This window comes from Dermochelys coriacea, chromosome 6 (genome assembly GCF_009764565.3).
Source record: "Dermochelys coriacea isolate rDerCor1 chromosome 6, rDerCor1.pri.v4, whole genome shotgun sequence".
In the NCBI taxonomy this organism is placed as follows: Eukaryota; Metazoa; Chordata; order Testudines; family Dermochelyidae; genus Dermochelys; species Dermochelys coriacea.
In genome coordinates, this window is record NC_050073.1 from 4,585,130 (window position 1) to 4,599,066 (window position 13,937).

Consider the following 13,937-nt stretch of genomic DNA (forward strand, 5'->3'; position numbering starts at 1 on the left):
CAGCCAGGTGCAGAAATGGGAGATTAACCTCAGCTGGGTGGTGGGGGGGACATACAGTAGGGGGGCCTAGGAGCCAGGACTCCTCAGTTCTCTCCCCAATTCAGGGGGCTGAGGGGAGATGATGCTGGGAGCCAGGACTCCTGGGTTCTCTCCCCAGCTCGGGGGGGGGGGCAGCAGAATGAAGAGACACAGACATGTGCGTAGTGAAGCCCAGCCTGTATTTCTCCACGTACAGTAGCTTATTCAATACATTCCCGTCGTACACACCCATCCCCTCGCCAGCAGAAAGCAGCAGCCCCAGCTGCCCATCTATGTTCCCTGCAGCATGGGGGGGGTACCGCTGAGCACCCCCCAGGCCTGCCCTACCTGGGACATAGGAAACAAGGTGAGGGCAGATCTCTGTGCAGACAAAGCCCACACACTGCCCTGCACCAGCGACCGAGAGGTACTCTGCAGATCAGGGGCTGAGCCCCCCCCTCCAGTCAAGGCCCCCACCTCAGCCACTCGCTGTGGCCTCAAGTAGGGAATTGGGGTGCCCTGTGCTGCAAAAGTAGGGACACCCCTCCCCAATACGCCACGATCCCTTCCTCAGGGAAGGTTGCAGGCAGGCTCCCACCGTGCCATAGCCCAGGGGAGGGGAGATGACTCACTCCAGAAAAGGGATCCCAAACTTTCCTGGGGGTCAGTGGCTCATCCCCACTGCCCCGATACCTCTCGCTGGATGGGTCCCATATCCCCATTCCTTACCTTGCCATTACCCCATTTCTCCCCCTCAGTTCCCCCACTATCCTAAGCCTCAACCTCCCTACAGCTCTCTGACCCCCAAACTCCTCTGTTCCAAAAGCCCCCCACCCAGAGGGGTACAGAGTGCCCTAAGCCCAGCCCCCCCACCCAGAGGGGCATGGGCGGTGCTCTCAGCCAGCCCCCTAGCCTAGGTCCCATCAGTGCCCATTCCCCATGGCGTCTCCATGGCAACCTCCAGCAGCTCCTGGGCCAGTCCCTTGGGGTCTCCGGTGACTCGGAGGATCCGCACCAGCACGGCCGCCCGGCCGGTGGGCTCCTCCGACGCCCCCAGCAGGACGTAGCGGGCACAGCGGTGCAGCAGCCGCCCCCGGCCCAGCCGCTCCGCAAGCCGGTACAGCTGGTCCGGGCCGGCGCCAGGGCGCAGGTGCTGCCGGCACAACGCCTCCTCCACCAGCTCCTGCAGCTCGGGCAGCAGGAACTGCTCGGCCACCGCCAGCGTCTGCTCCGCCAACTCCCCCTCGCCGGGCGGGAATAAGCCCCCGAGGGCCGGGCACGGCTCGCCCCGGCAGCCATGCAGGAAGTGGGTCAGCACCAGGAAGGGGGCAGGTGCCACCCCATGGATGGGCACCAGGGCCTGGCGTGCCTCAACAAACCCGCCCGCCAGCATGGCCCGCAGGACGTCGGAGCCGGCGCACGCAGCCGGGCGCGAGGCCAGCACCAGGGCGCCCGAGTCCAGCCGGAACTGCAGGTCCGCCACGCCCGCCTTCACCAGGCGCTCGTAGGGGCACGGCGGGGAGGCTGCCAGCCGGGAGCGCTTGGGGGCAGGAGGGGCGGGGAGGGGGGCGGCAGCCCCCAGCAGCAGGGAGAGAGAGTCCACAGCGTAGAAGGTGAAGGGCAGGTCAGCACCACTTGTCAACGCAGCCAGCAGGAGGCGCAGGCCCGAATGCTCCAGGAGCAGCTTCCGGCAGAGGGACTTCTTTCTGTGGGGGGGGGGGAATGGATCAGTCCCCGGATCGGACCCCAGCCTCCCCCACCCCTCCACCCACCAGATGGGCCCAGGATCTCCCTGGATCATCCCCACCCCCTCCCCCGCAGCCTCCATTCCCACCCTCTCCCCCGGAACGGCCTCCTTCCACCAGCTGGGCCCAACCCCTTCAATGACCAGCCCCCTGCCCCCCTCCCCCCCCGGCACCACTCACCTGCAGATGAGGGGCAGGGCCACGGCACAGGACACTTGCTCGGCCTCAGCGCCCGAGAGCAGCATGTGGGTGAGGACGCCCACCCCGAAGGCCGATTCAGCCTGGACGCATAGATTGCACAGCAGGGTCTCGCCTGGGGAGGGGGGCAGCACGTCAGAGCCCCTCCCCCAACGCCCCATGGCACAGATCTCCCAGCCCCCTACCCTGCCCCTGCAGCACCAGCCCCCCCGCCCCCAAAGCCCCACAGCTCCTGTGGCACAGCATCCCTCCAAATCCCCCCCACCCCAGCATTCCCTGCCCAGCCCCACGCCCTGCCACACAGCTCCCCCTACCGTCAGGCAGGGGCACTGTGAACCTGACAGTGGAAGCAGGAGGCTCACCCTGAGCTGGGGAACAGGAGACCCCCATTAATCTAGAGCAAACCCCAGTTCCCTCAGTGGGGGGCTACCGGAGAGAGGACTCAAGTACTTTGGGGACAGAGTGCTCTCACACTGGGATGCTGGGAGCCCCATAATGCAGCAGGGTGACCCCTACAGCCCGGGACTGGGGCGTTCACCTACCCCTGGGGCACAGTGGGGGGATCCCCATGCCCCAGGACTGGGGCTCAGCGGGGGAGAGGACTCACCCAACCCCTTGAACTTCCTGCCAGCCTGGTGCCTGCTGTCTGGACTTCTGGGGGTCTCATGTCCCACGGCGACAGCCTCCTCTGGGGGAATGCCCAACACCAGCCAGGCCCGCAGCAGGGAAGGGGCGTAGCAGCGCACAAAGGCCTCCAGGCAGATGGGGTTGCACGTGAGCCGATGCAGCAGCCTCAGGCAGCGGGGTAACGGGGCGGGAGCTCCGGTGACGTAGGTCAGCAGCCCCCGCAGCACCGGGCCCGTCACCAGGCTGCGGCTGGGGTCCTCAGCCTGGGAGAACCGGGACAGCAGCAGCAGGGCAGGTGCCTCGGGGGCTGATAGCTCCTCCTCCCCACCCCACAGCAAGAACTGCGGGGCCAGGGCCTCGCCTGGGGGATGGAAGAGAGCCGGCGTGGAAGGGGCCATATCCGGATGGGGACGTGATTTGCCACGGCGCCGCGAGGAAAAAGCAGTGGGCTGGGGCTCCAGGAAGTCATCGGCAAGGAAGCGCTGCTCAGTCCCGGTAGGAATCGGAGAAATCAGACGTATATCCTTGGGAATTGGGCTCGGTGCCGGATCGGACTGGCTGGCCCTGGCAGGAATTGGTGACACCAGACGCAGACGCTCGGGAACAGGGCTTGGTGCCCGATCGGACCGGCTGGCCCCGGCGGGAATTGGCGACACCAGACGCAGACGCTCGGGAACAGGGCTTGGTGCCCGATCGGACTGGCTGGCCCCGGCGGGTATTGGCAGTGCCAGCGCTGGACCTGGCTCGTCTGATGATGCCAAGACGTGCCAGCCAGGCCCGGCTGAAACCAGGGTGCCTGGACACAACTCTTCGGTGGCTGCTGCAGCCGGGAACTGTGCTGGATTTTGCAAGTCAGTCTGAGCGACGTTTGGCGAGAGCTCCTCGTTCGGAGTCGCCGACTGTGGCAACTGAGCCTGCAGGTTCCAGGCGGTGCCGGCAGCATCCGGGGCAATCTGCACTGGATGATCTCTCTTGGTCCCAGTGGACTTTGGTGTAGCCAGCAGCGCCATGGGGGCTGCGCTGTGCTCACCCTTCCTGGCTGGATTAGGCAATGCTGTATGGTGCCTGGCAGCTAAATCCAGTGCTGCAGCTGGCAGTAACCCTGCTGGATGGTGTGTGGCAGCTTCGGCTATAGCCAAACGTGCCAGGACTGGTGCCTCAGCACCTGGCGTCTCTGCCACATGGCTTCCGTCAGCCACAATTGAGTCCAGCTCTGCCCCGGGTGCCACGCACTGCACCCTGGCAGCTGGCTCCAGCGACGGAGGAGCTAAGCAGGTGGGTGAGCCCAGCCCCACAGGCAGCCGGCCAGGCCCCAGTGTGTCGTCCTGCAGCTCGAGAGTGGGGCTGAGGGAGCCGTCGGGGGACCACTGCGGGGAGAGGTCGCCGGGACTGGCAATGTAACCCTCAGAGAGCAGCCAGGACCTGTGGCAAGAGGGAAGGAGTGAGCTGGGGCGGGGGTCAAGGAAGCCCTGAGTGCAGGGAGGAAGGGGGAACCAAGGGAGCCCAAGGGAGCCCAGAGCAAGCGAGCAGGAACAGGGAAGGGAGATGAGCTAGTGAGTCAGGAGCACTGGAGCAAGCAGGGGGTGGAGAAACCAGGGGGGCCGCTGGGGAGCACTAGGGAGTGGGGAGGAGAACCCTTGAAGCGAGCCCCAAGCACACCGGGAGAGACGCTCACCTGAGTCTCTGGAAGCTGGGCGACTCCCCTTCTGGTGCCCCGCTCTCCCGTCGCCCCTCGGGGGGGAAGTCAAACGAGGCAGCGTCCCGCTCGTCCTCGCTTTCTCCCTCCTCTTCCTTCTCCTCCTCCTCGCAGTGCGCAGCCCACTGGCCCTGGGCCACCAGCCGCCCCACCAGCAGGGCCACCAGCCCGCCGGCCTGCAGAACCTCCAGCGCCTCCTGGTCGTAGAAGAAGGCCACGAAGGCCATGACCACACGGGCGTGGCAGCCTCGCTGGCGCCCATCCTGCAGCAGCGCCAGCAGCAGCTCCAGCCCGCCGGCCTCCCGCACCCGGCTGCGGTTCATGGCCTCCCGACATAGCAGGCACAGAGCCCTGACCAGGGGCTGCAGGATGGCGCCGGTGGCTCCCGCCCCGCGCCGGCGCTGGATCTCCCCCACCAGCACCGCCGCGCCTCCAGCGTTGCCCACGGCCGGCCGCAGCATCCCCTGCAGGCAGAGATTGGAGAGCGCTGAGACGGCCGCCTCCCGCACTGCCCGCTTGCTGTGCCCGGCTAATGCCACCAGGGGTGCCACCCCGCCCCCCAGGCTCAGCTGCTCGGCGCAGTCCCGGCTGCAGCCCTTGGTGAGCTCTAGCAGGGCCCGGGCAGCCGCAGCAGCCAGGGCAGGGTCATCGGGGCTGGCAGCCAGGTGCTCGGAGATGGCCCGCACTGCCCCCTGCTGGGCCAGGGCCAGGCGGTGCGCTGGGGTGGCGCCCAGGTTGCGCAGGGCCCGAATGACGCTCTGTAGGCACTCGCTGTCCTGGGAGCTGGCAAGGACTTGAACCAGGGGTGGCACCGCGCCTGGGAGGGGGCGGAGAGAGAAAGGGGGGTTACTGAGCCACAAATCCAGAGAATGAACCCCAGTTACCCCCTCCCAGGTCAGCAGGGGACTCCTCAGTATGCAGGTGAACCCCAACATGGTTCCTCTCCCGTATGGGGTGAACGCCAGTATTACCCCCACAAGGGATCAGAGAGTGGGCTCCCCAATATAGGAGTGAACCCCATTATCCCCCAGGTCAGCAGGGTGCTCCCCGGTATGGGAGTAAGCCCACTTATTACCCCCATGCAAGCAAGCTGAGAGGGGCTCACTGTATGGAACAATTCCCATTACCCCAGCCCAGGTCAGCAGGGGATGCCCAGTATGGGGTGAGCTTCAGTACTACACTTCGGCTAGCAGGATCCGAGGGGCTCCCCAATATGGGGCAAGAATCCCAGTTCCTAGCCTTCCCCCATCCTCCATTCTCAGGTTGGCAAGGGGGGGGCATGATCCCACTCACCAGCATCATGGATAGCCTGCAGGTTCTCTACATCAATGGCCAGGTTGCCCAGGGCCCGTGCTGTCCGGTTGTGGATACTTTCGACTCCAAGCGATTTCAGGATCATCACTGGGGAAAAAGAGAGAGAAATCATCTGTGAACCATGGTGAGTGCATTATCCCTCACACAGAACTGAGATGCAGCCACCTCGGGGGGGGGGGTGTCAAAGGGGCTGTTTATCCAGGGATTTCTCATCCAGTGCTGAGAAGGAGCCACCTCTGGGGTGGGGCACAGGGACTGTTTATACAGGGATCCCTTGTCCAATGCTGAGATGTAGCCGCCACTGGGGTGGACATGAGACACAAGGTAGTTCCACCCCAAGGAAAGATGGAGGGGGCACAGGCCTGTACCACCAATGGGGACCCCAAATTGTACCATGCATGCACAGGGGAATGCCAAGCCACACCGTACTCAGAGAAGAGAGAAATCAAGGCATAGCACTATTGCGGCACCAATGCGGGAGCCCAAGTTCAACAATGTGAGAGCACAGATGCAACCTCCCAGGACGGGCGGGTGCAGGGTAACCCTGGACTGTGAGAATCCAGAAACATGCCACTTTGGCTGCGGGGCGCCCTGGACAGTACCATTTCAGCTCGGTGGGATTTAAGTTGCACCTTCAGGCTAACAGGTGCAAGGAGACCGAAGACTGTACCAATTTGGCCTGGCCATTGCAGAGTAACCCCAGACCACACCACTACATCTCAAGGGGATCACAGACAGTACCATTTTGGCTCGGGGGGGACCCAGAGCAGGGTAACCCCAGACTGTGCCACTCTGGTTCGGGGCCGGGGGGGTACCCAGGCTCCACCCCCAGGCCTGGCTGGACTAGGGTAACCCTGGACTGTACCACCCTGGCTCGGGGGGGGACACCCAGGCTGCACCCCCAGGCCTGGCAGGTGGCCCCGGACCGTACCATTTCGCGCCGGGGATTCCCCGCCGCGTCACTCACCCAGCGAGGGGATCCCCCCCAGCTCCCGCACCTGGGCCCGGCTCCCCCCCTCGGTGCAACAGTTGCCCAGGATGCTGAGGGCCAGGTCGAGGGTGCGGCGGGGCCGAAGGGCCCCAGCCAGGAGCCCCAGCAGGGGCCCTAGCCCCCCGCGGGCCCGGAACCGCTCGATCCCGCCGGGCTGCTTGATGTGCCGGGTCCGCAGGGCCAACAGGGCCCGGCCCAGCCCGGGCTCGGCCCCGCCCCGCAGCTGGGCCAGGCAGTAGCCCAGCGACTCGGCGGGGCAGCTCCCCCCGGCTGCGGCGGCCATCGCGGGACAGGCCCAAGGGCAAGAGCAGCGGGGGAAGGGGGGTCCTTGAAAGGGGTCCGGCCCCGGTGCATTGTGGGAGTTGTAGTTCGGGCCCCTACAGGGTCCGCGCTACAGGCGGCCGGTGGAACTACACTTCCCATGAGGCGCGGCGCCGGCGCGGGAGAGCGCGATGCCTTGTGGGGGTTGTAGTTCTCCCCACTGGAGCGGCGGGGAAAGGACTACAGCTCCCAGAAGGCATAGCGCTGGGGGGGGCTCTGATCGGGTGGGGAGCCATGCCTCCCGGGGGCTGCGGTTCTCACCTCCGCTGGGGGAGTGGGTGCGGGGGCTGTTACACTACCCTGGGGTCTGCCCTCTACCTGGCGCTGACGAGTGGGGAGGAGTCTACACGGAGGGGGAGGAGCCACAGAGAACCAGTGGGCGGGGTCAAAACAGCTGCTGTCACCCACCCCAGCCCCCACTCCTCGGTCCTGTCCCCGGCTCTGGCAGGGGAGTGGGTTCGAGGGGGCGCAGAAGCCAGGACTCTTGGGTTCTGTCATTGGCTGACTCACTGACTCCTTTCCCCTGTTGGTGCCTCACTTTCCCCACATGCAACGCCAGGAGAACATGTCCGACTGCAGTGGGGCGCAAACTTATCATAGGCAGGGCTGAAAGCCCAGCCAGGCATCAGCACCACATGCACTGGGTGGGGGGCGCACAGGTTGGCGAGGGACAGTTGCACCCTAGGCTCCTGTTGGTACCAGTTCACCTAACATTGCATCAGGGAGTTCGGAGGAACTGCAGAGAAGATGGGAACCCACTGCCCCAGAGTATGATCATAGATTCATAGGGTTAGAAGGGACTGCAAGAGTCATCTGGCCTAACCCCCTGCAGGTGTCCAATAGACCCCACTTCCCTGCCAGAACTGGGATAGAACCCAGGAGTCCTGACTCCCATGCCCCCTCCAAAACAATAGACTCCATCCCTACCATCTCTTCTCCCCGCTGTAGCTGTGCAGGGCACTAACCCCTCAAGGGCGCTGGGCCCCTGGAGAGAGACAGAGGTTATAAGCAAGGACAACATGACCTCTGCCTGCACAACCCCCAGGCCCGTGGGGAGATCAGTTGCTGGGGTGAAGCACAGCAGAGTTTACACTGTCAGCAGCTGCCTGTTTACAGGCTCCCAGCTAGGAGAGGAAGACACTTCCCTCTGGGTACAACACAGACCAGTTCCCACAAGCTGGCCCAGTTATCCAAACTGATTCCCAGTCAGACTTGTAGATGCTGCCGACAAAGAGAGAGTCCTCTGTCCCCTGTCCCCACGTGCCTTTGTGATCTGAGCCCCCTAACCCCAAACTGGTCCTGAGTCCAGATCCCTCTGGTTTAACTCATTGGACCCCACTCTGAGGAGAACCCAGGAGTTCTGACTCCCAGCCCTCCCCCATCCCACTCACTACACTAACCCACTAGACCCTGCCCCCCACTAATGACTGTCATGGTCAGTACAGGTCACAGTGGGGAAGCAGCCAACCTTGTGAATTTAAAACCCTTGTATGAGCTGTGGTATGTCACCAAAATTACCTGGCCTCATCCTCCTGTCCTGTTTTCAGAGAGTCCCAGTGACTCCACATCTCCAGGCTAGAGAACCAGTCAGGGCAGGGGTGGGGGATCAAAACCAACTTTGACCCTTCTTGCACCCCATCCTGGGACCAGGACACCTGGTTCTCCCCCCAGCTCTGGGAGGGGAGTAGGGTCTAGTAGGTGAGATGGGAGGTTGTGAGTGAAGACTCCGGGTTCTAGCCCCAGCTGAGGGGCTCAAGTAAGTCTTCCAGCTCCTGGAGACCTGTGGGTATTCCCCACCTGTCAAGCAGGGTGTATGAAAGACACCAGCCTGACGCTGTTGTGAGTGAGTCCCAGACTGTCAAATTGGAAATGAGAACCTGTAAATCCAGGAAGCATGGTTGCTCCATCCGCCCAGCTTGAGTTTCAGCAGATGGGGATCATGGGGTGACAGGAGATGACATCAGCATCTTCACCTTGTACACTCACCAGCTGCCGAACCCCCTCAGGGGGCTATGAACGTACCTGGCAGTTCAGTAGAGAGGGCTGGCCCAATGCCCCAGAGCGGCACTAAGGGGTGCTGTGCTGCAGGGAGTGAAGTGGGAGGGGCTCAATAGAGGACGCTCTCTATCCTCTGAGTGCCAATAACTGAGGATGGCAAAAATCAGGACACCTGGACACCAGCCAGGACACCTGGGTTCTGCCCTCAGCTCTGAGAGGGGAGTGGGATCTAGTGGGTTAGAGCAGGGGGGAGCAGGGAACGAGGACTCCTGCGTTACATCCCCAGCTCTAGGAGGGCAATAAGGGGCAGTGGTTTAGGGACATCCGCTCACCCCAGGGTGGGTGTGAGGTACCCTTCCAGCAGCGGAGGACGTGCTGTGCTCCACGCCAGGCAGCCCTGTGTCACTTCCTTCTTGCACCATCTCCCCTGCACATCCCTTCCAAGAAGAGCGAGAGCCAACATGGGCATCTGAGACCACCACTCCCCCTACAGCAGGTGTCCACGGCCTCCGAGGCTGGTGCCCCTTTCTCCTCTTTCTCACCGTCCCCCTCTTTCCTTCCCACTCTCTGTTTTTCTCTCTCCCTCCCGTCCCAACCTCGCTCTGTCCCTGCCCCACCCCGTGGATGTAACTCATCCCTTCCCTGTAATTCCACCCCCGGCTGGCTAGGCTGGGCTAGGCGGTGAACCCATGTATATAAGGAGCTGCAAGTCGTCCTTCACCCCTGCAGTGTGATCTTCCCCCACCAGGCACAGAGCAGGTGAGAGCTGCTTGCTGCTGAGCATCCCTAGGGGCCTGTCTCTTCTAGGGGCACCAGCTCCAGGAGTGGGAAATGAGGCATGCGGCCCGTCCCCTCCAAGGCACAGGCTCCAATCTGGCCCCAGAGTGGGGCACTGGCGGGATCAGGGCAGGGGAGTTGAATCCAGTCTCTCCAATCCTTCCTCCAGGTTGCTGTCAGCAGGTGACATCGGAGACATGAATCCCGCCTGGGTCCAGCACCTCATTCTTCTGGGGACACTGCTGGGAGCTGGCTACACCAGTACCAATACAACAGGTAACGCTGCTCCCCATCCCACCCCGATCCTGCTCTACAGTGACCCTACCTGCTGGTACCAAGCCCAGGGGAGGGAGGGGGCAGCAGGATGTGGTTATTTATTGGCCACCTCCCGGCTCTGACCCCCTCCCCTACCTCTCTCTGTCCTGCAGGTTCCTGGTGCTACAAAGACCCAAAATGCGGTAAGAGAACCCATCCATCCCCTGTGACACAAACACCCAGCCTCTGACCTCACCAGAGTGGGAGTTAGTTACTGTTTTCTCCCATTTTGGGTGAGTGGGGAAACTGAGGCACAGAGAAGGGAAGGGTCAGCGTTCCAGAGCCCGGGCTAGAACCCAGGAATCCTCATTCCCAGCCCCACCTCCCTGCTCTAAACCACAAGACTCCAGCCCCCTCCCAGAGCCATATGTAAAACCCAGGAGCCTCCCCTGCTCTAACTCACTAGACAGCATTCCCTGGCCAGAGTGGCAGAGAGAACCCAGGAGTTCTGACTCTCAGTTCCCCCACTTTATCCCACCAGAGCCCACTCCCCTGCCAGAGTCAGGGACAGAACCCAGGAATCCTGACTCCTGGACTAAAATTTGCATCATGCAGCCACCTCTGGGGTGGGTGACACCAGCTGATTAACATTCTGACTCCTCCCCCATTTTCTTCTGTGGCCCTTCCCCCTCCCTGTTGGCTTCTCCCCTCTCGGCAGGTCCAGAGACATGGGTGGCTCTCGGTTACTGTAATGGCACCAGGCAGTCCCCGATCAACATCGTCACCTCTGATACTGTCCACAATCCTCACCTGGGGGTTGTGTCCCTCGCCGGCTATGGGGATGCCAGGAAGCTTAGCTCCATGGAAAACAAGGGGACAACAGGTAGGTACAGACTGCCCCCTAAACCGAGCACCCTGCACTGCCAGGCCAGATGCCTGGGTCCCAGAGCCAGAACTAGGCATTTTAGCACCTGTGGTGAGCAAACGTATCTGTGCCCCCCAGAGGCGATACATGGGGGGGCAGGCAGGGGGCCTGTGTCTCCCACCCCCAGATTTTGCCTTCCATTTAGCACAGAAGAGGAGAGGAGCCGTGCCACCCACCCTGCCTGGGGAGCACCTGGCCGTGCAGAGGTGGCCTGGCTCGGGGCACAGGACAGGGAGGGCTGCCTGGCAGCCAGCCAGCACCCTGGCTCCCACAGCTCAGAGACCCAGGGGCCCACGCGGGCAGGTCACTCCCCCCACCTTCTGAGCCACCGGCTCCTGAGCCGATGGTTTTCAAACAGTGGGGCACATCTGGGTGGCTGCCCTGCTCATCCCACCCATGTTACAGCTCTGCTGGGTCCCATTCCCCACCCTGTTCCCTGCCCCGGAGTGAATGCCCAGCGCTGCCACTCCGGATGCCTGGGTCCCATTCCCTGTATTGGTCTCTCTCCCCACTCCCTTCAGTGGACGTGCATTTAGCGGATGGGCTCCGTTTCAGTGCCCAGGGGCTCCCAGCAATCTACACAGCCAAATCCTTCCACCTGCACTGGGGCCAGAGGGCAGCTCAGACTGGCTCGGAGCATTTCATCAATTACAAAGGATTCTCCATGGAGGTGAGAGAGGCAGGGGGCGCAGCACTGGCCCCAATGCCCCAGTGCAGAGCTAGGGGGTGCTGTGCGGTCTGGAGTGGGTTGTGGAGGCAGAGTAGGGGGTGCCGTGCTGCAAGGAGCAGGCAGGAGGTTCAGGAGGGGGCGTTCTGCTGCAGGGAGCAGTTGGGGGTTTGGTGGGGGCACTGTGCTTCAGGCAGCAGGGCAGGGGGCTCAATAGGGGGCGCTGTGCTGAAGGGATCAGGCAAGGGGTTCAGCAGGGGGTGCTGGGCTGCAGGGAGCAGGTGGGGAGCTCAGCAGGGGGCGCTGGGCTGCAGGGGGTGGACGGAGGGTTCAGCAGGGGGCGCTGGGCTGCAGGGAGCAGATGGGGAGCTCAGCAGGGGACATTGGGCTGCAGGGGGTGGGCGGGGGGCTCAGCAGGGGGCGCTGGGCTGCAGGGAGCAGGCAGGGGCTCCATAGGGGGCTCTGTGCTGCAGGGAGCACGCAAGGGCTCCATAGGGGGCACTCTCCAATTTTTCTCTCTCTCCCCCTTTAGCTCCACATTGTTCATACCAAGAACAACCTGAGCATGGCTGACGCCCTCAAGGATCCCGAGGGAATCGCTGTGCTGGCTTTCTTCCTCCAGGTGAGGCAGTGCGGGGCGACAAGCCCAGACTCCTGGGTTCTATCCCCAGCTCTGGACAGGCAGCGGGGTCCAGTGGGGGCTGGGCAGCAGACTCCTGGGTTCTCTGGATGGGAAATGAAAAGGAGTACTTGTGGCACCTTAGAGACTAACAAATTTATTTGAGCATGGGAAATGGTATCTAATGTTTCGAGCAGGGACTGGAGTCTTACCCTGAATCACTCTATGACTCCCAGCCCTCCCCACGCCTCAGTTTCCCTATTTGTTGTACTCATATGATCTTGTCTCTCAGGCAACAGCCCACGCACGCCCCTCCCACTCCTGGGATTCCTTCACCCAACACTTGAAGAAGGTGGCTCTGAAGGGTGAGTATCCCCTGAACTGGGGTGTGCGAGAGGTGGATTTTGGCTGGCCTAGCATTGGGGCTGGGGACAGTACAGCTCTGTGCCACCAGGGGGCGAGAGAGACTAATGGATTAGAGGAGCGGGGTTGGGGCTAGGAGTCCGGGCTACTGGGTTCTGTCCCTAAAGCTGGGAGGAGAATGGGATCTAGTGGGTTAGAGCATAGGGGCTTGGAGCTAGGACTCCTGGGTTCTATCCCCAGCTCTGGGAGGAGCCAAGCTGGGCCCTCACTCTCCCTCTGCCCCTCCAGGGAAGAAAACGGACCTGGACGGCTCCTTCTCCCTGTGGGGGCTCCTGGGCTCGGTGGACCTAGCCCGCTATTACCGCTACCAGGGCTCCCTCACCACCCCCAACTGTGACGAAGTCGTGGTCTGGACTGTCTTCCCCGACCCCATCCTGGTGCCTCCTGGTGTGGTGAGTGTGGGGGGAAGGGAGGGAGTCAGGACTCCTGGGTTCTCTCCCCAGCTTTGGGAGGGGTGTGGGGTCTAGTGGGTTAGAGCAGAGGGGGCTGGGAGTCAGGACTTCTGGGCTCTTTTTCCAGCTCACCTCCTCTCTGCTGTTCAGACCCCCACTCTCTCTGCTCCAAAGTGATCCCCATCAGAACCTTCTCAATTCTCTCCATTGATGGGGTGTCCTCCTCTCCACTCAGTAGGGCACCCCAAGTTTGCCTTCCCCCTCAATTTGACCCTCCCCCACTAATCTGTCTCTCTCTCCCCAGGTGGGGGTGTTCCCCTCCATCCTCAGCTCCACAGACTCAGATGCTGGGCCCCAGCTACAGAACAACTACCGGCCTCTGCAGAGCCTTGGGAATCACCAAGTGCAGGCCTCAGCAGCCCTCCGAGTCGCCCACAGCTCCTCTTCCACCCCACGGCCTGCAGCCTTGATCCCTCTGCTCATCAGTACCGCAGCAATTGCCTGGCACCTATAGAGGGACAGACCCAGACACCTAGAGGCTGGGCATAGGCATGGGGGGGGGGGTGCTGGGAGCCAGGACTTCTGGGTTCCATTCCTGCTTCAGCCACAGACTCCCTATGTGACCGTCATCAAGCACCATCTCCGCTTTGGGTCTCAGTTCCCCATTGATAAAATAGTGATAGGTTTTGCTCCACAGTCGTGGAGACCGCGTTGATCACAGTCCTCTTGGAGACTGGGCGGGAACACAACCTTCAGCTAATATATCTGTTAAGGAAAAGTTAGTATATGTGATTCCATTTTGGTTTGGGGCCCACCATTGTCTAAAAGCAAGCACATCATGCACCAGGAGGAGTGCTCCTTAGATACTGCATTCCTGTGAAAACCTTCCCCCTTGTTTCCAGCCTGTCTCGACTCCCGGTTTCTGTTCTTTGTCTGTTTCTAACTCCCTACCTCCTGGCCTTGTGATGTGG

The 13,937-nt window shown here is 62.4% G+C and overlaps 3 protein-coding genes across 9 annotated transcripts in view; 1 reads left to right on the top strand and 2 right to left on the bottom strand.

Moving 5' to 3' along the window:
• LOC119856526 (zinc finger protein 572-like) overlaps nt 1-13,937 on the bottom strand; it is a 568,866-nt gene that overhangs the window by 289,497 nt on the left and 265,432 nt on the right. The window lies entirely within an intron of this gene.
• On the bottom strand, nt 829-6,910 carry ARMC5 (armadillo repeat containing 5). Of its 2 annotated transcripts, XM_043517214.1 has the most exons (7): nt 6,566-6,910; nt 5,578-5,685; nt 4,264-5,101; nt 3,315-4,010; nt 2,569-3,242; nt 1,944-2,076; nt 829-1,724 (listed from the first exon to the last, which is right to left on the bottom strand). In XM_043517214.1, exons 1-7 carry the CDS (start codon nt 6,870-6,872, stop codon nt 932-934), a joined length of 3,549 nt encoding a protein of 1,182 aa, XP_043373149.1. In that variant the 5' UTR covers nt 6,873-6,910; the 3' UTR covers nt 829-931. The 2 variants fall into 2 exon arrangements, with proteins under 2 accessions (XP_043373149.1, XP_038259947.1); XM_038404019.2 differs by having other exon boundaries at nt 2,569-4,010.
• Nucleotides 9,405-13,498, top strand: LOC119856556 (carbonic anhydrase 4-like). Its single transcript, XM_038404198.2, has 9 exons — nt 9,405-9,667; nt 9,855-9,961; nt 10,114-10,143; nt 10,659-10,823; nt 11,387-11,535; nt 12,065-12,154; nt 12,444-12,516; nt 12,803-12,966; nt 13,271-13,498. Exons 2-9 carry the CDS (start codon nt 9,883-9,885, stop codon nt 13,478-13,480), a joined length of 960 nt encoding a protein of 319 aa, XP_038260126.1. The 5' UTR covers nt 9,405-9,667; nt 9,855-9,882; the 3' UTR covers nt 13,481-13,498.

Coding starts and splice junctions, on each gene's coding strand:
- ARMC5 (XM_038404019.2), bottom strand. CDS start 6,872: ATGGCCGCCGCAGCCGGGGGGAGCTGCCCCGCCGAGTCGCTGGGCTAC. Junction 2,077..2,568: donor CAGGAAGTTCAAGGGGTTGG/GTGAGTCCTCTC, acceptor CCCCCTCCCCAG/GCGAGACCCTGCTGTGCAAT. Junction 1,725..1,943: donor GCCCTGCCCCTCATCTGCAG/GTGAGTGGTGCC, acceptor CCCCCCCCACAG/AAAGAAGTCCCTCTGCCGGA.
- LOC119856556 (XM_038404198.2), top strand. CDS start 9,883: ATGAATCCCGCCTGGGTCCAGCACCTCATTCTTCTGGGGACACTGCTG. Junction 9,962..10,113: donor CACCAGTACCAATACAACAG/GTAACGCTGCTC, acceptor TCTGTCCTGCAG/GTTCCTGGTGCTACAAAGAC. Junction 10,144..10,658: donor CTACAAAGACCCAAAATGCG/GTAAGAGAACCC, acceptor CCCTCTCGGCAG/GTCCAGAGACATGGGTGGCT.